General features: G+C 42.2%; 1 protein-coding gene across 1 annotated transcript in view; it reads right to left on the minus strand.

Annotated features, from left to right (window-relative positions):
- Nucleotides 1-21,783, minus strand: part of EOGT (EGF domain specific O-linked N-acetylglucosamine transferase) — an 83,912-nt gene that overhangs the window by 28,157 nt on the left and 33,972 nt on the right. The window contains exon 8 of the mRNA XM_077451978.1: nt 14,821-14,924. Coding sequence (XP_077308104.1) covers nt 14,821-14,924 — 104 coding nt within the window. The remainder of the gene's footprint in view (nt 1-14,820; nt 14,925-21,783) is intronic.

Below are 21,783 nucleotides of genomic sequence, written 5' to 3' on the forward strand. Positions count from 1 at the left end.
GACAGTGGGAAATGGTTTGTCTCAACCCTCTACCTGATACACCCGCAAGAGAGCTTGTTCTTTTGAGATACAACAGCCTTCTGGCCAGGTCATTGGGTGAAAAAAAAAAGAAGAGAGAAAAAAGCCTAAAAAAAGAAAACGAAAACGAATGTAGACACCACATCTAAAGATTGGTAAATTGCATTATAATAAAAGTTTGCTTTTGGATTTAATACCACTTTAACTCTTATTGGCTGATCACTTCTAAGCTGGTTGATGCTTTGAAGTGGGTAAAAAGTAATAGCCTGACGACTGCGAGAAGTAAGAGACCTATCTATATGCGATGTGCTCTTATTATCACAGGCAATACAATTAATTATCATAACAAACAGATGACAGATGTGGAAATGTGACAGCACATTAAACTGCCTGAGCGGGAGAAGATCGGTTTTGAAGCGGTGTGGCAGCTCGAACAAAGCGGTGTGCTGCTTGTATAGGAGTGGGAGTTGATGGCCATTAGCTTGATGACAATAGCTTGCTCCGTTGCTATAGTGGTCATTGTATCTCCCACACAACAGCCAGTCAGGATGCAGACCGGGCTACACACCTCAATAATTCAGGAGATTGCAGCCCAGTGTAAATCACAATCCGTCCTTTTGATACAATCTGGCATGGAACCCAACAGGTTGAGTGGGAGGATATCCTTCCTCGTCACCGAACCGACTGGCTGCCGGTGATAAGATCCCTCTATATCCTGCCGGACCTCCCCCCACCCGCACACCGGCTCCCCAGAGACTCGCTGCGAGCATTGCTAAGAAAAGCGAATGGGGGCTGCAAAAAAATATATTTTTAGCCCTATTATTTGGTATGACCACTATACTCGTAAATTAGATGTGACATTTATTTCTCTTTAGGTCTCAAGAGGACCCAAATAATAAATAAAAAAAAAAAAAATGTGTTCACTGTTTTGGGTACATGTGAAAACCACCACTAAATTCTCATATAAGCTTTCATTATAATGTGATATCGTTATTTTTATTCTTTAAATCTGCAGCTTTCATTAAAAAATAAATTTGTGGTCATCTTGCTAGGATGGTCTTTGCTCAGACATGACCTGTTATAGGGTGACAACACAATGGGGGTTGTTTACTAAAGGAAATCCACTTTGCACTGAAAGTGTACTTTCAGCGCAGTCGCTCTAAATCTAAGGGGTAGATCTGAAATGAGTGGAAGCTCTGCTGATTTTATCATCCAATCATTTTCAAGCTAAAATGTTTTTTTATTTTCCTTGCATGTCCCCCTCGGATCTACAGCGACTGCACTTCCAAGTGGACTTTCAGTGCCCCTTTCACATACTCCCTGATGGGGACCATGAGTGGTCATACCAACACATACACACAATATATGAGAAAAAAAACTATAATAAATATATTATTATATATATATATATATATATATATATATATATATATCACACCGACCGGCCACTTTATTAGGTACACCTGTTCAATTGCTTGATAACACATCTTGCTAAATAGCCAATCACGTGGCAGCAACTCAATGCATTTAGGCATTTAGACTTGGTGAAGTCGACTGAGGTGTGGCGTTTAAATGATGCTCAAATGGTACTAAGGGGCCCAAAGTGTAACAAGAAAAAATCCCCGTCACCATTACACCACCAGCCTGAAGCATTGATAAAGGGCAGGATGGATCCATGGTTTCATGTTGTATGTGTAATTTATATTTATATATATATATATATATATATATATATATATATATATATATATATATATATATATATATATATATATATATATATATATATATATATATATATATATATACACACACACACACACACACACACACACACACACACACACACACATACATATATACACACACACACACACACACACACACATACACAACATGAAGGCACGGATCCATCCTGCCTTGTATCAATGGTTCAGGCTGGTGCAGGTGGTGTAATGGTGTGGGTCTATTGCCCAAAGACAACCACTGGATATGACTCTGACCACGTGCACTCAACGTCTTTGGTCAATCATGGAGAGGCCTTCTTCGAGTGGAACCTGTCCTGTTAAACCGCTGTATGGTCTTGGCCACCAAGCTGCAGCTCAGTTTCACACCTGAGATTTTGTAACACTAAAGAGTCACATGACACTGGGGAGGGAAAATTACTAATTGGGCCCAATTTGGACATTTCCACTTCGGGGTGTACTCACTTTTGTTGCCAGCGGTTTAGACGTTAATGGCTGTGTGTTGAGTTATTTTTAAGGGGACAGCAATCCACTGAGCTGACCAGAACCGGCTCTTGAGGGAGTTTCCACATTTTCACAACTTTTACTGTGCAGAATCCTTTCCATCAATCTCCTTTCATTGACTTGCTGTGTAAAAGCAGTGGTCTCTCTGCATAGACCCGACACATCCCCTGCTAAACCTGAGCCAGAGCTTTCCCATCAGCAGGGAGCAACCTTTCTAAATCGCAGAGCTATAAGCCAGACTCAGGCCCACCCAAAGGCCCTTACAAAAAGTAGAGGATTAATGTCCAGATTAGCCCTCAGTTTACATCAGCTATATACATTCCAGGTGCATCAAAACAAAAGATGTTCAAAGTCCTAAACTTTCCTTAGAAAACAGCTACAACCTAAGAAAAGCCTGACCCTCTGTTAGCAGACTCTTGCTTTCTATGTGGAAGCAGTGCTCTCTCTGCACAGTTCTGAACCCCCTCCACTGAATCAGCGCCAGAGCTCTCCAATCAGCGTGAAGCAACCTTTCTAATTGCAGAGCTATAACCCTAATATCATAAATCTGCAGAGAGACCACTGCTTCCATATAGAAAGCAAAGTCCCTGCTCTGCAGTTACTAGCAGGGAGTCAGGCTATTCTGCTTAGGGTGTAGCTGCTTTCTAAGGAAGAAATTGCCTTTAGGACTTTGAACATCTAATACAATACAATTTACCAATTTGATGAGACAATAAAAAGTACTACTAACTGCAAACAAGATAAATGGATAGAATATGACTGAATAGAATAGAATATGACAGAGTGTATTCTACGATGGTACATTGTATGGAAAGTTTCCCGGGCACTTTCTCCAGTACATTTCCTTCCCTGAGCCCGCTCTCCCATGGCACTGCGTAGATTTAGTATTTCAACAATATCTTCTCTCGGCTTCAAGTATGGAACAAACAAGAGATTTGACTTCCTGTTCTCACGCTTAAGAATAGTCCTGTAATGATCACAAATAGGTTTTCCTAAAATAGGCCCGATTTACCATCCCCTTCAACAAAGAAATATTCCTTTTCACAAGCACCAAAGGCATGGGTCCTAATGAAGTATTTTGGTAAGCACTATCTGCATCTTAAAGAGGAACTCTATCTGGCTACCTAGAAAGAAAAAAAAAAAAAAAGGAGGTCCAGTACAAGAACTTTTTTTGGGCGACAAGCGCCCCATGATTCTGTTTTGCAATTTGTCAGGCAACAATCGTGGCAAAATTACGCCGCGATCGGGGTGCCATTGGAAGTTTATGAGATTGCACAGGCGTCCCGCGATTTACTGCGATTCGGGATCGTGGGCAGAATCGATGCGATCCCTCCTGCGATCTGGGATGCCAAGATGTGAACAGAGCCTGAACAATGATGTAGAAAAGACAGACAAATCAGTCTAAGCAACATTGAATTATTAGATGATCGATTATCAGAGCCCTGGCCAAAATTGCGATGCGCTTTGTTTCCAGAAAAGGCCCTTCAACTGGGTGCCCTGGAGCTAGAATGAACAATGCAGTCGTCTATGGGACCAGAAAGAAGTACCACTCTTATGCCGCGTACACACGATTGGAATTTCCGGCCAGAAAAAGGCAGATGAGAGCTTTTCATCGGAAAATGCGACCGTGTGTATGCTCCATCGGAAATTTAGCTGTCCGAATTTCCGCCAGGCAAAAATTGATAGTTTTTCCTTCGGGAAAATTGAGAACATGCTATCGGAAATTCCGATCGTGCGTATGCAATTCCGACACGGCAAAAATCACACATGCTCAGACTCAACTACGAGACGGAAGCTATTGGCTACTGGCTATTGAACTTCCTTTTCCTAGTCCCGTCGTACGTGTTGTACGTCACCACGTTCTAAACCAGTGATGGCGAACCTTGGCACCCCAGATGTTTTGGAACTACATTTCCCATGATGCTCATGCACACTGCAGTGTAGTGGAGCATCATGGGAAATGTAGTTCCAAAACATCTGGAGTGCCAAGGTTCGCCATCACTGTTCTAAACGATCGGAATTTGGTGTGGCCGTGTGTAGGCAAGACAGCTTTAGCGGAATTCCGTCGGGAAAACCATCAGAGCTTTTTCCGACGAGATTTCCGATCGTGTGTACGCGGCATTACTTATGGGCAAAAGAGGAAGTCTCTTATCTTTCAATGTGCCCTTTTGCTTTTTTTGTTGCTTGTATAGTCCAAGATTCTCAATCCGAGGAGGGCCACATCGCCTTAACCATCCACTCCAAGGTGCACAATGGTCATTGTGTTTGTGGATTGCACCAGCTTAGGTGAAGAACGAGGGATTGGACGTAATGGGAGAAAGAAAAATGCAAATGTGTAGAGGGAAAGAATTATGCCAAGTGAATTGTCTGAGTAGAGGTCCATTTTAATTAAGCACGTAACCCCAATGCACGATCAAGAAACCCCCCACGGAAAGACGATTTCCCGAGTCCCACTGCTGCATTCATTGACACAGCCAGCGGGACTCGCCCCATCCCCTGCGTGTCACTGGATTTGATTGACAGCAGTGAGAGCCAATGGCCTCTGCTGCTATAGACCTGTCCAATGAGGACAGAGAAAGCAGCTGGAGCCGCTGGGCTTGTGCACATCGCTGGATCGGATGGGCTCAGGTAAGGAAAAGGGAAGTCTGGGGGGGAAGTTGCAGCACAGAAGGTTATTCACCTTTTGCATTAAAGTGGATGTAAACCCACTCTCATCCTTTCTAAACGACTGCAATATTGGTTATCTAGAAGGATATACATGCCTCCTGCATGTGTAATTATCTGTCAAATGTCTCCCCTCCGTTTGCTATGAGACCCGAAAAACTGCAGATTTTGTGGTTGGGTCAGTTTTCCAGGGCTTAGTGGGTGGAGTCGTGATGTCAGTAGACTTTCCGCCCACCTCTACGCTCCCCTTATCAACATGCATTTTCTCCTGTGTATTTCTTACACTGAACTTCTGCTATGATCACTAACATCCAGTCAAAACCCAGAAAAGTCCCCACATGACTTCAGCATGCCAACTCATGCTGAGGTGTGGAACAGCCAATCCTTGCAGTCCAGAGCTGCTGAAGAAAGGAGTGGGGTTGGGAATTAAAAAATAATGCATGTCTTAGGCTAGTGCATGACATATGTAAATCACCTCTCAATCACAGCAAGGGAGAAGAACGGACAAAGATTTCACAGTTTGTCCGTTTTATTTCACAAAAAAAAAAAAAATATGTGAGGATTGCTCAGAGCTGGATTAACTCTTTGTGGCAAGACTGGCCACAGCTGATCTAAAATCCCATACTCTATATTGTGCCAGACAAAATAAAAATAAATACATTTCGGGTTTACATCCACTTTAAGGCAAAAAACCTTGAGACTTTACAATCACTTTAAGCTGGCCATAGATGGGACTTTTTTTTTTTTTGCTCAACCAATGGGTTAAATGAAATAACTGACCTGGTTCCCCCATGCACACATTTGAGGTGGATGGGGGATCCTCCCCACTGTGTTATTGTATTCTGTCAGCAGGAAGACTTCCCCACCATCACAATACACAGTCTATAGCCTGCAGCTCTGATCAAGCATACATTTTCCAACAGGATGGTTAACGAGAAGTCAATCAGTAGATTGCCTTTTTTTCAACCAATAATAGCCATAGATGAATAGAAAATGTGTCCTCTCCCTGCTAATCCAGATGAATTTCAATCCATCTATGGGCAGCTTTAGTGTCTCTGGGCCCTCCGATTTACAGTCATATACCAGACAGCTCCTAATAGTGGAAACAAAAAACAAAATTGTAATTGCTGTCTGTGTCACGAATGGGAAGATTTACCCCCTCAGGTTTGTCCCAGTCACCACCTTCTTCCCAGCAGAAAATGATAGGAATTCCAACAATTTATAGCTGTCACTGAAATGGGAACAGAGGGGAAATCGTCCAATAGGGACAACGGTTTTAGTCTAAAGCCTCGCACACGCGATCGGATTTTCCGCAGACAAAGCCTAAGACTTTTGTCCGAAGGGCATTGGCCAGGAACTTGTTTTGCATACAAACGGCAAGGAATTGTCAGCCAACAAACAAATGTAGTGACGTATTACGAGACTACAAAAGTTAAATTGTCATGTGCCACCCTTTGGGCTCCTTCTGCTAATTTCATGTTAGTAGAAGTTTGGTGAGTGTTGATTCGCGCTTTTCATTTTGCACTTTTCAGTTTGTTTGTGAATGGCCAATCGTCAACCAGCCATGTTGCAGAATCAGAGGAGATCACGTATTATTTATTATTGGCCTTGGCGTTATTGCTTTTACCCAAGTCCAGACCAGGAAGAGGAGGATTTCTTGGACCAAAAAGTGGTTGCTTTATTAATCATGACCAATTATGTCATATGCTTTTGCTGCGGGAGCTCCAGGAGAATAATCCAGATGTTTTTCGGAAATTATCTCCAGATGACGGACCCCTGCTTTCACCAACTCTTGGCATTGTTGACTCCCCTATATTAAGAAGCAGGACACATGCATGAGGCTTTTATTTTATTTTTTGGTTGAATAATGATTTGATTTGGCATATTTTCTATATTTGTGGATGCAAAGAATGAACTTCTTGGTTAAGTTTGTTTTCTTTTTTTGATGCACAAAAAAAAAATAAAAAAAAAATTGTGGAGAATAATACTTGTGTTTTACTTCAAATGACAGTTTGGGAGTAGGCAGTTACATAAAAAAAAAAAAAAATACAATGCAAAATTGACAAGGGACAATGGCGTTGCGGTAACTTGCCACAAAAAAAACAAGCCTAGTAATATTATTCTTGATATCACTAGAAAAAAAAAGCCTTTGAAAATACGTTTGGAAGAACTCTATCAGTATCATCAGCAAAGCAGCTTAATTTTCTTATCACTTTAAAGAAGAAGAGAATTGTGCGCTGCATTTCGATATTTCATAATTTGCCTCGTCACAAATGTTAATTCTCCATTATGAACGCTAGTTTACAAGACCGACCGCTTCTGGCTCGTCCTTGCTTCTGAGCATGCATGTTTGTACTTTGGACTTTTGTCTGACAGACTTGTGTACACACGCTCAGAAAATCCAAAAACAGACATTTGTCCGCGAAAAATTTTAAAGCCTGCCATCCAACATTTGTCCACGGAAAATCCGACAACAATTGTCTGATGGAGCGTACAAGCGGTCGGATTTTCTGACAACAACCTGACATCACACAATTCCCGTCGAAAAATCCGATCGTGTGTACAAGGCTTTAGAAGGGATTTTTCTTTATTTTGGAACGATCTGCAGGCAGGGAAGTAAGGGAAAATATCAAATGAAAATCAAAAAACAGGGTTCTAACCACCATACCAATCTAAAATGATAAAGTTTTGCTCCTTTATAATGTATTTCAACTTTTGCAGCCATATTGGAAGAAAGCCAACGTTATATCTGTTCCCATTCACGTCGTTTTTTTTCTTGTTTTTGTTTTTTAATTAATGTATGCTTACCTTTAAAAAAAATGTATCCTTGTAAAAAAAAAAAAAAAATAACTTAGTATTCCCTTCTATGCAATGTTAAGGACTTTACCATAACCATGTCTGTACTGTGCTAGCAGATTTCAATATTAGTTGTAAACTCGACCTGAACACTGTCTCTTCTAACAAATGAGTTAAGGACCTCAATGTGTGGGTTCTGAATTGTATGTTAATGTACTTAAAAAATAAAAAAAAACCTGCCCGTGTCTGTTACTTTATTGCCATCCATTTAGGGCAACAGAAACGTGCCTACAATATCCTATTTAAAGAGGAGCTGCACCTAAAAAAAAAATATTAAAAGCCAGCAGCTACTAATATTGCAGCTGCTGACTTTTAATAATATCACACTTACCTGTCCCAGGTTCCAGCGATGTCGGCGGCAGATGACGAGCGATCGCTCGTCTCGCTGCAGGCACCGCCGCCATCCTCTGTCAGGGAATCGGGAAGTGAAGCATGAGGGCTTCACTGCCCGGTTCCCTACTGCGCATGCGCGAGTCGCGCTGCGCTGGTTCCCCGCTGTGTCTCTGGGAACTGTGTGCTTCCCAGAACACAACGGGGGGCGGAGCCATGCGGCGGTGGGCAGAGCCATGCGGCGGTGGGCAGAGCCATGCGGCGGTCTGTCCGGAAGTGGGTGCAGTTACCTGGATTATCCAGGTAACTGCACCCCCCTCCCCCCCGAAAGGTGCCGATTGTGGCACCGGAGGGGGGGAGGGATAATACTAGCGGAACTTCCCCTTTAGGGTGAAGAACCGCTTTAAAAACCTAAATATTATATCTTTGCCTTCCTAAATAATCCTAGCCACTGCAACAGACATTAAGGCCGGGTTCACACTATGTGCAGAGGGGCTTGTAGCAGGGGTCCGGTGTGTCCCTGTTCTCTGTTTCAGGGGTGAATCAGGTCAGAATTTTTTCCTGAATTCAGACCTGAAATGGGGGTCAAATATACACAGGACCCTTCTGCTGTGGTTTGGAGATGTATGAACCGGTTCCATAGAGAGCCGGTCACAATTTACTGTCATGCGAATTGGATGTGGGGAAACCTGCATCCAATTCGCATCAGTGTGAACCCAGCCTAAATGCGTCACAATCTATAAGTCCAATATGTAGCACTATATTATGCTAAAAATCTCCCAAATTTTCAAAAACTAAAAAAATTACATATAAAATAATAATATCTCATATATACACACACCATATCTACAAAAAAAAAAAAAAAATGTTTAGTGCTATACAATTATTCACTAATACACAGTATAAATCAGAAAATACAAGCCACAAATCACCTTCTGATGCCCTCTGGGAGTGATCAAGGATGCCAGAAGGTGAAATGCGTAGGGAGGGAGCTAGCTAGATGTGATGTCACTTCCGCCGGAAGTACTGGGCTCACACAGAACGAGAGTGGAGTCGGTATAGTAATACAATAAGCGGGATATCTGTGTGCTGGGATACAGCACAGGAGTATGTGTGTAGGTGTCAGGGCTGGCCTCAGTCCTTCCTTCTCTGTCCTGGCCGCTCAGCTGTCAGCTAATTGGCAGCTCCTATCTCTCCACAGTTACTCAGCTGTTGATGTAAATGAATGAATAAAGTTGCGCTACGGACTACCCACCCTGTGAGTGACTGAAATAAGTGAAAATTGAAAACAAATAAAGAATTGAAGATATAAATATAACTGTGAATTATTAAACGTAAAATTTACAGGGGTTAGAGCTGCCTTTACCTAGATCCTCTACCCCCTAAAATGGGGGGCTATAGGAAGGGTGCACGTACCTACGTACGTTACGTACGTGCACCCTTCCTATAGCCAGAAGCGGCCGGCGGAGATTGTTTACAAATAACGCAAACTTTTTTACTTGCAAATGTGAGTAGTTTTCTTATACTTATTCAAATAAAAGATTGCTTAAACGTACTACACCATGGATATGTTTTCTTCCCTTAATGTACATATCAACGGAGTTTATATAAAGTGAAGAGTGAACATTTCCCCAGCGCACCAACAGCAGTATCCAGATAGCAACAGAGTGGCTTATACCGTGAAGGCCCATCCAACCCCACAGGGGTACAAGATCTGGTGAGAGCATTCACATTACCACAACACTGGCGCACCGGGGACGAGTGTTTTCTCTGCATTGAAGATTGGCACTTACTGCACTAGTCACTTTATCTTGTGTTACTACTACCTAGGACATTATTATATGGGACTTTTTTAGCGACCCTAGGATGCGACTTTGAAAGTTTTTTCTATGCACAAGGATTTTGGTATTAATTACTTTGTATGAATTTTTTGAATGATTTTTGGTGTTATTGTCATAGGCAATTTCCATTAATTCGACACAGTAGTGTCAGCACGTATTTGCACACACCAACCATTATATTCTTTTCACTTTAATTTTATAAAGCTTAAATAATACTTCAGCACTGAGTCATAAATTTGCATCATATTATTTGCAAATAAATCACTAATATTATATATATTTTTTATAGACAGGCTATCATATGCTAGGTATATAATTTTGGGTTTAGCGCCATAACCTACTATTTATATCTTTCACTCAGCTGTTGATGATCCTGCTCGTCAGTCCTGCCTACTTATGCCATCCAGTCCAGAGGATCTCTGTCTTCGCCTTGGTCAACATCACAGAGACGCTCTCCTGCCTTCCTGTTAAAAGACTTGCTTGGCTGACATCCCTTCTGGCTCCAGATCCTGCTTGCTGTTTTAATATGCTCATCTCCGACTCTGACGTTTGGCTTGTCTGACTATCCGTTACGGTTCCTGAACTCTGGCTATATTTTGACTACGTTTGCTCTATTTACTTTTTCTATTAAACAAGTATGATCTAAAGCGGAGCTCCACCCTAAAGTGGAACTTCCGCTCATTGGAACCCTCCCCCCCTCCGGCGCCACAATTGGCACCTTTCAGGGGGGAGGGGGGTGTAGATACCTGTACAGTACAGGTATTTGCACCCACTTCCGGCATAGATATTCGCAGAATCTGCGGATATTTACGCCACTTCCTGCGGGTCCCCCGCTGTCTGCTAGGAAACACATGGATCCCAGAGACAACGGGGGACCATCCTTATTGCGCAGCGCGACTCGCGCATGCGCAGTAGGGAACCGGGAAGTGAAGCATCAAGGCTCCACTTCCTGATTCCCATACCCAAGGTGGCGGCGGCAGCACCTGAAAGACGATCGAGAGATCGGCTTCGGGTGCCGACATCACGGGCGCGCTGGGCGGGTAAGTGTCCTTATTTTAAAAGTCAGCAGCTGCAGTATTTGTAGCCGCTGACTTTTAAAAAAATGGCGGAACTCCCACCTTAACTGTACTTCTGTTTCGGTCGGATTTCATGGTTTCTGACAGTAGGTTGATGATATGCATTGGAATATTTTTTAAATTTAAGGTTTTATACTAAGGCCCCTTTCACACGGGTAGTCCGTTTGTTAGTTTTTCACAGATGAAAAACGGACATCAATTCATCGCTATGGAAAAACAGATGTAAACGGATGATCATACATTTACATCTGTTTAAATCCAGTTCCCTCAACATCCCTTTTTTAGAACAGATCAAAGCCTTATTTTTCTTCCATTAAAAAACAAAAAAACGGATCAGATGAAAAACGGATGTAAAACAGACAAACAGTCTTTATTTGCGAGTACTAGACATGGCATTTATAGGTATGACTTTTAAGTTTATTTTAGGATTTAGAATTTTAAGTCATTTTTAGTATTTTTAAGTAATGCTAAAGTCTGTTATTTTTAACCAAAAACAAAAAAAAAAAAACATGTAATACTTACCTCCTCTGTGCAGTTGGTTTTGCACAGAGCAGCCCAGATCCTCCTCTTCTCTGGCACCTCTTCAGGGATCCTGGCCCCTCCCTCCTGTTGAGTGCCCCCACAGCAAGCAGCTTGCTATAGGGGCCCACGAGCCGAGCCACAGCTCGTGGCCCAGCCCCACCCCCTCCCTCTCCTCATTGGCCGAGTGACTTTAATTGACAGCAGTGGGAGTTAATGAGGAGGGGAGTCCCGGGCAGCCAAGACACTCCTGCAACATCACTTGATGTAGATGGACCTCAGGTAAGTATTGGGGGGGGGGGGGGCGGCTGCTGCACACAGAAGGCTTTTTATCTTAATGCACAGATAGAAAAAACCTTCTGCCTTTACAACCCCTTTAAGTTTTGTAAGTAATTACAATTTGTTCTTTAATATACACCCACCGGCCACTTTATTAAGTCCACCTTGCTGGTACCGGTTTAGAACCCCTTTTGCCTTCAGAATCGCCTTAATTCTTTATGGAATAGATTCAACAAGGTGTTGGAAACATTCCTCAGAGATTTTGGTCCATATTGACATGATAGCATCACGCAGCTGCTGCAGATTTGTCGGCTGCACATCCATGATGCGAATCTCCTATTCCACCACATCCCAAAGGAGTTCTATTGGATTGAGATCAGGTGACTGTGGAGGCCATTGGAGTACAGTGACCTCATTGTCATGTTCAAGAAACCAGTGGTGAGATGATTTGAGCTTTGTGACCTGGTGCATTATCCTGCTGGAAGGAGCCATCAGAAGATGGGGACACTGTAGTCATAAAGGGATGGACATGGTCAGCAAAAATACTCAGGTAGGCCGTGGCGTTTAAACGATGCTCAATTGGTACTAAGGGGCCCAAAGTCTGCCAAGAAAATATCCCCCCCCCCCCCCCACCATTACACCACCAGCCTGGACTATTGACAGAAGGCAGGATGGATCCACGATTCACATTTACACCAAATTCTGACCCCTCTGAATGTCACAGTTGAAATTGAGACTCATCAAACCAGCCAACATTTTTCCAGTGTTCTATTGTCCAATTTTGGTGAGCCTGTGCCAATTGTAGCCTCAGTTTCCTGTTATTAGCTGACAGAAGTGACATCCGGTGTGGTCTTCTGCTGCTGTAGCACATCTGCTTTGAGGTTCATTGTGTTGGGAGTTTAGAGATGTTATTCTGCATACCTTGGTTGTAAAAAGTGGTTAGTGGAGTTACTGTTGCCTTTCTATCACCTCATTTTCCTCTGACCTCAACAAGGCATTTTTGTCCACACAACTGGATATTTTCTCTTCCTCAAACCATTCTCTGTAAACCCTAGAGATGGTTGTGAGTGAAAATCCCAGTAGATCAGCAGTTTTTGAAATACTCAGACCAGCCCGTCTGGCACCAATAACCATGCCACGTTCAAAGTCACTTAAATCCCCTTTTTCCGCCACTCCGATGCTTGGTTTGAACTTCAGCAAAGTGCCTTCACCACACCTAGATGTCTTAATGCATTGAGTTGCTGTCATGTGATTGGCTAATTAACAATCTGTGTTACCAAGCAATTGAACTGGTATACCTAATAAAGTGGCCAGTGAGTGTAAGTAGGACCTCCTGAAGAAGCCATTTTTTGGCAAAATGCGTAGAGATCAAGACTGACAACTGGATTCCCCATACTACTTAGCCCAGTACAATTTGTTGGGAACCTGATGCTTATGTTGCAGTTATACTTGTTCTATATACATTTCTAGGCTACATGTACTGTTCCCCCCTTGCCCCCCCCCCGGGAATATAGTTGACAACCATTATAGATGTATGACATTTTTATACTGATTTTAAAGATTTTTGGGATTGTGAATACATTTTGTATACTTTTATACACAAAATTCTAGTACTCATCTCCATTATTTAGGGGCTATTGGTGACAACCTATAAAGTTCTCTCTTGTCTTCCTCTTTTTTTGTTTGAATTTAAAAATCTGCTTCAAAGAAACCGTTAGAAAAGGTAAGACATATTTTTTGGGTATGAAATTTGGTTCTCAAATTTGACTGCAAAAGTGACAATAACCTCTGTAGATCTGCTAATTCGCATAGCAAAAAGTTCTGTACTAACCCAACATTGGATTGTACGGATGAGAGCTCAGTAATATATACTATATTACCAAAAGTATTGGGACACCTACACACCTACATACACACACACACACACACACACACACACACACGAACTTTAATGGCATCCAGGTCTTAGTCCGTAGGGTTCAATATTGCAATGGCCCATCCTTTGCAGCTATAACAGCTTCACCTCTTCTGGAAGGCTGTCCACAAGGTTTAGGAGTGTGTCTATGGGGATGCTTGACCATTCTTTCACAAATCACATTTGTGAAGTCAGGAATTGATGTTGGATGAGAAGGCCTGGCTCGCAGTCTCTGCTCCAATTCATCCTAAAGGTGTTCTATTGGGTTGAGATCAGGACTCTGTGCAGACCAGGCAATTTCCTCCACCCCAAACTCCCTCATCCATGTCTTTACGGACCTTGCTTTGTGCACTGGTGCGCAGTTATGTTGGAACAGGAAGGAGCCATCCCCAAAATTGTTCCCACAAAGTTGGTAGCATGAAATTGTCCAAAATGTCTTGGTATGCTGACGCCTTAAGAGTTCCCTTCCATGAAACTAATGGGCCAAAGCAAACCCCTGAAAAACAACCCCACATCATAATCCCTGCTCCACCAAATGATTTGGACCAGTGCACAAAGCAAGGTCCATAAAGACATGGATGAGCAATATTTTTACTTTAATATAAAATCTAACACTTGACACCATCTGAACCAAATAAGTTTATCTTGGTCTTATCAGACCACAGAACATTGTTCCAGTAATCCATGTCCTTAGTCTGCTTGTATTCAGCAAACTGTTTGCAGGCTTTCCTGTGCATCATCTTTAGAAGAGTCTTCCTTCTAGGATGACAGCCATGCAGACCAATTTGATGCAGTGTGCGGCGTATGATCTGAGCACTGACAGGCTGACCCCCCACCCCTTCAACCTCTGCAGCAATGCTGGAAGCACTCATATCTATTTCCCAAAGACAACCTCTTAACCATGCAGACCAAAGCAAGGTCTGGGATGCCATTAAAGTCCATGTGTGTGTAAAAGGCAGGTGTCCCAATACTTTTGGTAATATAGTGTATATCAGAATACTGACCCCTTTAGCACCTTCACACAATGTACATTCATTTTCCTCGAAAAGAGTCTTTAGTTAAAAGTTACTTACTGTGTCCCACATAACAATCTGGACATCAGTACTAAAGGAGTTGTTCACATGTTGTGTTATGTAAAGATTAGCAAAATCACAAAAGTGGTGATACATATTTACACCTGAAAAAGAAAAAGAAAAAAAAACATACAATATAAAGAGCTGTGTAGATCAACTTGTATGCACAATTTTTGTCACAACTTTCAGTCCGGTGCATTTTAAGTCATGATAATGTATCTCTACCGCTTGCTGCGCCAATGTTGATGACAGCGTGTTTTGGGATTCATTTTATAGACAATGACCTAATTTCATGTCCTAAAGCAAAAACTAAACTCTCCCAGTCAACATGAACCATTTTTAATCCTTAACTTATTGGCAACCGGCAATATTGTTACAGGGTGGCCGCTCTGCGCCGGATCCTGTGTCTGGTACGTGATCAGCGATTCCGCGTAGAGGGCCACGTGTGCGCGTCCACCGCCCCAGCTGAGCTGTGATTTGTTACAGCTGAAGGCGATCAGCAGGTCTCGGCCAATGACTGGTCACCGAAGCTGCTGATCGGCTCTGTCATTTAGGGAAGGGAGCTCTATGTCTTAAACACAGAGCTCCGAACACTGACAGGCGATCTTGCCGTTTTGTTTTTTTATTCCCTGCAAAGCAGGGGGAAAAAAAGGAGCACATAAAACACATACATTACACATAGTTAGGCACACAAATTACCCCATGATGGCCGTAGATGTTAACCCCTTCCCAGTACAGTGACAGTGCATAATATTAGCACTAGTCACTGTATTAGTGTCACTACTGATGTATACACCTCAGCTAGTGTCAGATTGTCCGCCACGCTATCAGTCACTGATCACCACCATTACTAGTATAAATAAACATGACATTATCTATACCAGACTCTAAGGCCGCGTACACACGCGCGGACTGTTCGCCCAACTTTGTCCGCTGAACAGTGTTTCAGCGGACAGTCCGCTCGTGTGTGGGCTTCAGCGGACAGTTTCAGCGGACAGTCTGACGAACAAAGTTTTTCGGAATTTCCGTAAAACTGTCCGCTGAAACTTGGTTTGAGCGGACAGTCCGCTCGTGTGTAGGCTTGTTCGTCAAACTAAGTTCCGCGCATACTCAGAAAGGATTTACACGCCGAAGGTTGCATTGCAGTGTATAGGACGTCGTTTTCTAGTCCCGTCGTACGTGCCGTTCACGTCATCGCGCACGGTTTCAGCGGACTGTTCGTTCATCGTGTGTGGTCAAGTCCGTTCATGCTAATTTTGAGCGGACTGTTTGTCAAACTGTTTGACGAACAAGGTTGGGCGAACAGTCCGCGCGTGTGTACGCGGCCTAACTTTCATGCAAACCAAATATACACTTATTGGGATTTTTTTTTTTTTTTTTTAACCAAAAAGCATGTAGCAGAATACACTTTGGGCTAAATTAATGAAGAAATTTGAAATATGTTTTATAGAAGTAAAAAATATATATTTTTTTTCAAAAATGTTAGTTTTTTTTTATTTATATCCCCAAAAAAACTAATTAAATCAAATACCACCAAAAGAAAGCTCTATTTGTGTGAAAAATATACTAAAAATTTAATTTGCGTACAGTGTTGCATGACCGCCCAATTGTCAGTTAACCACTTAACGACCAGTGCACGCCGATGTACGTCCTATTTTTGAAGAGGGATATGTCGGTAACGGCAGCAGCTGCTGCCACAACAGAGATATCCATCTCTTCAGGCGCCGGTCGCCTGTACGATAACGTTGGTCTTTGCGGCGGATTCGCCGCGAGATCACCGCTATCAGCGGTGGGAGAGGTGCCACCCCCCTCCCGCCGCTTACCGGAGCCGTCGGTAGCAGCGGAGTCGATCGGGTCCTTTTCCTAGCTGGGTATGGAGACGAGTGAAGCTAAGATGGCCCCCACTCATCTCTATACCATAGGAGGGCGGAAGCGACGTCAAAAACGTCACTTCCGCCCATACCTCTTAAAAGGTATTTTTTTTTTTAAATGTTAATTTTTATTTTTTTCCTTTTTTTTTGACCCCATATCTCATATATAAGAGGACCTGTCATGCTTTTTTCTATTACAAGGGATGTTTACATTCCTTGTAATAGGAATAAAAGTGATCCATTTTTTTATTTTTTTTTAAAAAAGCAGTGTAAAAATAAATAAAAATCAATTAAAATAAATAAGAAAAAAAATAAGGTTTTTAAAAACACCCCGTCATGAAGAGCTTGCGCACAGAAGCGAGCGCATACGTGAGTAGCGCCCGCATCTGAAAACGGTGGTCAAACCACATATATGTGAGGTATCGTCGCGATCGGTAGAGCAAGAGCAATAATTCTAGCCCTAGACCTCCTCTGTAATGCAAAAAATGCAACCTGTAGAATTTTTTAAAATGTCGATTATGGAGATTTTTGAGGCTAAAAGTTTGACGCCATTCCACGAGCGGGCGCAATTTTGAAGCGTGACATGTTGGATATCAATTTACTCAGCGTACCATTATCTTTCACAATAAAGAAAAAAAATTGGGCTAATTTTACTGTTGTCTTATTTTTTTATTCAAAAAAGTGAATTTTTTCCAAAAAATGTGCGCTTGTAAGACCGCTGCGCAAATACGGTGTGAAAAAAAGTATTTCAATGACCGCCATTTTATTCTCTAGGATGTTAGAAAAAAAACATTATAAAATGTTTGGGGGTTCTAAGTAATTTTCTAGCAAAAAAAAACTGTTTTAAACATGTAAACACCAAATCTGAAAAAGAGGCCTGGTCCTTAAGTAGTTAAAGTAGCGCAGTGCCGAATAGCAAAAAATGCTCTGGTCATGAAGAGGGTAAAATCTTCTGGAGGTCAAGCGGTCAAACTGTTAGCATTTGTGAAAAGATAAACAGATAAAAAGTGTATTATCGTTATTTGTTTTAAACTTTTTTTCCCATTTTTTTTTCTACATTCTTCAGTTACTTCCTGGTTTCTAACCTAGGCCAAAATTCAGTCATACATCCCAGGAGTCTTCATGCCCATTTTCTTTCCTTTTCATCTGGAGGAGGGGAGGAGGGGGCTTTCTTAGCACACCCCCCTGCCTGCATGCCGAGCTAAGGGCAGGTGGATTCCAGAAAGTAAATGCTACTATGAGTCATCTGCCCTTATCCAAGATGGCCACAGCTAGAAATGCTAAGGCTCGAGTCACATCTATGCATGTTGCTTTTGAGCGTTTCTGCAGTGCTTTCCATGATTTTGTCAGCATTTGTGTTTGTTTTCTTTTTAATTTGTTGTTGGGCAGATTTAAAAAAGGCAAATTGCTGCAAAATCGCAGTAAAAATGCACTACATGCTTTTCTGCAGCTTCTCCATTGAAGTCTATTGAACCAAAAAAAATGCAAAAAAAAGCACCGTTTTGCATTTAAAAAAGTCCCTGGTCCTTTCAAAAAACGCAGAGGCATAAAATGCATTGATGTGAACGTGTTCCATAGGAACCCATATTAAAAAAAAAAAAAAACTCCTGCATTTCTGTAAAAAGCATGAAAGAACGTATTGGTGTGAATGGAGCCTAACGGAGGGGTTTTACAAACGGATTCCTCAACCAAATAAAGCACGGAAACATGGATGGAGGAGTTTGTTTTGAATTTTAAAAATGAATTAATTGGCGTTTTCAATTTGTGGTGCTCAGATACAGCTTGGTTCCACTTTAAGCTGCTCATGCACCTAGAAATTCTGCCACCCTACACAGCATGGATGGACAAATCAGCTACTGGATTTGGACAGCCAGACCTGCCAGCTGCTGTTCAGGTGACAGATTTCCACCCAGCTCCTTTGATTCTTCGAAGGATGTCGAACAGACAGGGCCACCCACTGAGCCAATTTCAGCTGGTTTATCAGGAATGGGCCAAAATTTGCTCCATGTATGGCCAAATTTGGCCTAGACTTTGGCTCCTGAGGAAGCCCTGACTGCTTCTGGAAGCACTTAGTACAGCCCAAACAGGAGGTGGAGGGCCTTCTGTTGTCTACGTACCGTCAGAGCAAAACTCAACACTTTTACTTGTGTGTATAGGGAGACATTTACTTCAGTTCAGCTTATCTACAGTTACAGTCCAAACCCGGTCCACTTATGACACCATTGCATATAAAAAAATAAAATAAAAAGTACATTTTATAATACATACATACACACACACACACACACACACACACAATCTCACAAAAGTGAGTACACCCCTTACATTTTTGTAAATATTTTATTATATCTTTTCATGTGACAACACTGAAGAAATGACACTTTGCTACAATGTAAAGTAGTGAGTGCACAGCTTGTATAACAGTGTGAATTTGCTGCACCCTCAAAATAACTCAATACACGCCCATTCATGTCTAAACCACTGACAACAAAAGTGAGTACAGCGCTAAGTGAAAAATGTCCAAATTGGGCCCAAAGTGTCAATATTGTGTGTGGCCACCATTATTTTCCAGCACTGCCTTAACCCTCTATGGCATGGAGTTAAATCAGAGCTTCACAGGTTGCCACTGGATTCCTCTTCCACTCCTCCATGATAACATCACAGAGCTGGTGGATGTTAGAGACCTTGCGCTCCTCCACCTTCCGTTTGAGGATGCCCCATAGATGCTCAATAGGGTTTAGGTCTAGGGACATGCTTGGCCAGTTCATCAACTTTACTTTCTGCTTCTTTAGCAAGGCAGTGGTTGTCTTGGAGGTGTGTTTGGGGTTGTTATGTTTGAATACTGCCCTGTGGCCCAGTCTCCAAAGGGAAGGGATCATGCTCTGCTTCAGTATGTCACAGTACATGTTGGCATTCATGGTTCCCTCAATGAACTGTAGCTCCCCAGCTGCATTCATGCAGCCCCAGACCATGACACTCCCACCACCATGCTTGACTGTAGGCAAGACACGCATGTCTTTGTACTCCTCACATGGTTGCCTCCACACACGCTTGACACCATCTGAACCAAATAAGTTTATCTTGGTCTCATCAGACCACAGGACATGGTTCCAGTGTCCTTAGTCTTCAGTAAACTCTTTGTGGGCTTTCTTGTGCAGCATCTTTAGAGGAGGCTTCCGTCTGGGACAACAGCCATGCAGACCAATTTGATGCAGTGTGTGGTCTGAGCACTGACAGGCTGACCCCCCACCCCTTCAACCTCTGCAGCAATGCTGGCAGCACTCACACGTCTATTTCCCAAAGACAACCTCTGGATATGACGCGGAGCATGTGCACTCAACTTCTTTGGTTGACCATGGTGAGGCCTGTTCTGAGTGGAACCTGTCCTGTTTAACTGCTGTATGGTCTTGGCCACCATGCTTCAGCTCTGTTTCAGGGTCTTGGCAATCCTCTTATAACCTAGGCCATCTTTAATTAGAGCAACAATTCTTTTTTTCAGATCCTCAGAGAGTTCTTTGCCATGAGGTGCCATATAGAACTTCCAGTGACCAGTATGAGAAAGTGAGAGCGATAACACCAAATTTAACACACCTGCTCCCCATTCACACCTGAGACCTTGTAACACTAACAAGTCACATGACACCAGGGAGGGGAAATGGCTAATTGGGCCCAATTTGGCTTTTTTTAAATTAGGGGTGTACTCACTTTTGTTGCCAGCAGTTTAGACTTTAATGGCTGTGCATTGAGTGATTTTGAGGGGACAGCAAATTTACTCTGTTATACAAGCTGTACACTCACTACTTTATATCGTGGGAAAGTGTAATTTATTTAGTGTTGTCACATGAAAAGATCGTCTAAAAATATTTACAAAAACGTGAGGGGTGTACTCACAGATTAAATGTATTATATATATATATATATATATATATATATATATATATATATATATATATATATATATATATATATATGAGATTTATTTATATATAGATTTATTTATTAATGACCAAAATAACTGGCCCCCCTGCATTTCTGTCAGAAGCCAATTTTGGCACATTACATGCAAAACGCCACAAATGGACTGGACAATATTAACACCTTCTAAAAATTGTAAGAAATAATTGCATTCCAAGCTTGTGATGCTCCTGTAATTTGTAATTAAACTCAGCTGTATTAACAGGTGCTGACAATATATGAAATCACACTGACAACCAGTTAAAATGGTGATAAATTGACTCAACCTTTCTGTTGTGTGTCTTTGTGTGCCACATGGAGAAGAGAAAGAGCAGCAAAGAAATGTCTGAGAATGCGAAAACAAAAATTGTGGAAAAGCATGGACAATCTTAAGGTTACAAATCCATCTCCAAATATCTAAATGTTCCTGTGTCCACTGTGCACAACATTGTCAAGAACTGTACAGCCCATGGCACTGTAGCTAATCTCCCTGGACGTGGACGAAAGATATTGATCAAAAATTGCAATAAAGGATTGTTCAAATGGTGGCTAAAGTACCCGATCAACTGACCTTCAGGCACAGGGTACAACTATGTCAGCTCACACTATACATCGCGATCTGAATGAAAGGGAATGCTTTGGTAGGAGACACAGAAAGGACCTCACTGCTGACACAGAAACATAAAAAAAGCCAGACTGGAGTTTGCCAAAATGTACCTGATGAAGCCAAAATAGCTTTAGGAGATAGTGCTGTGGACAGACGAAATTACAGCTTTTTGGTAAAGTCCATCATTCTACTGTTTTCAGAAAAAGAAATGAGGCCTTTAAAGAAAAGAATACAATCCCTACAGTCAAACATGGTGGAGGTTTATGCTTTGCTGCGTCAGCCACTGGATGTCTTGACTGTGTGCATGGAATTTTGAAATCTGAAGATCACCCAAGAATTCTGGGGTGCAATTTAGGGCCAAGTGTCAGAAAGTTGGGTCTCCGTCAGAGGTCATGGGTCTTACAGAAGCATAATGACCCAAAGCACACGTCAAAAAGCACCCCAGAAATTGTTTAAGACAAAGCGCTGGAGAGTACTGAACTGGCCACCAATGAGTCCAGATCTAAATCAGAGCACCTGTGGAGAGATCTC

The sequence above is a fragment of the Lithobates pipiens genome, unplaced genomic scaffold (genome assembly GCF_037356315.1).
Source record: "Lithobates pipiens isolate NorthernLeopardFrog02 unplaced genomic scaffold, aLitPip1_a1.2 Scaffold_23, whole genome shotgun sequence".
Lineage (NCBI taxonomy): Eukaryota > Metazoa > Chordata > Amphibia > Anura > Ranidae > Lithobates > Lithobates pipiens.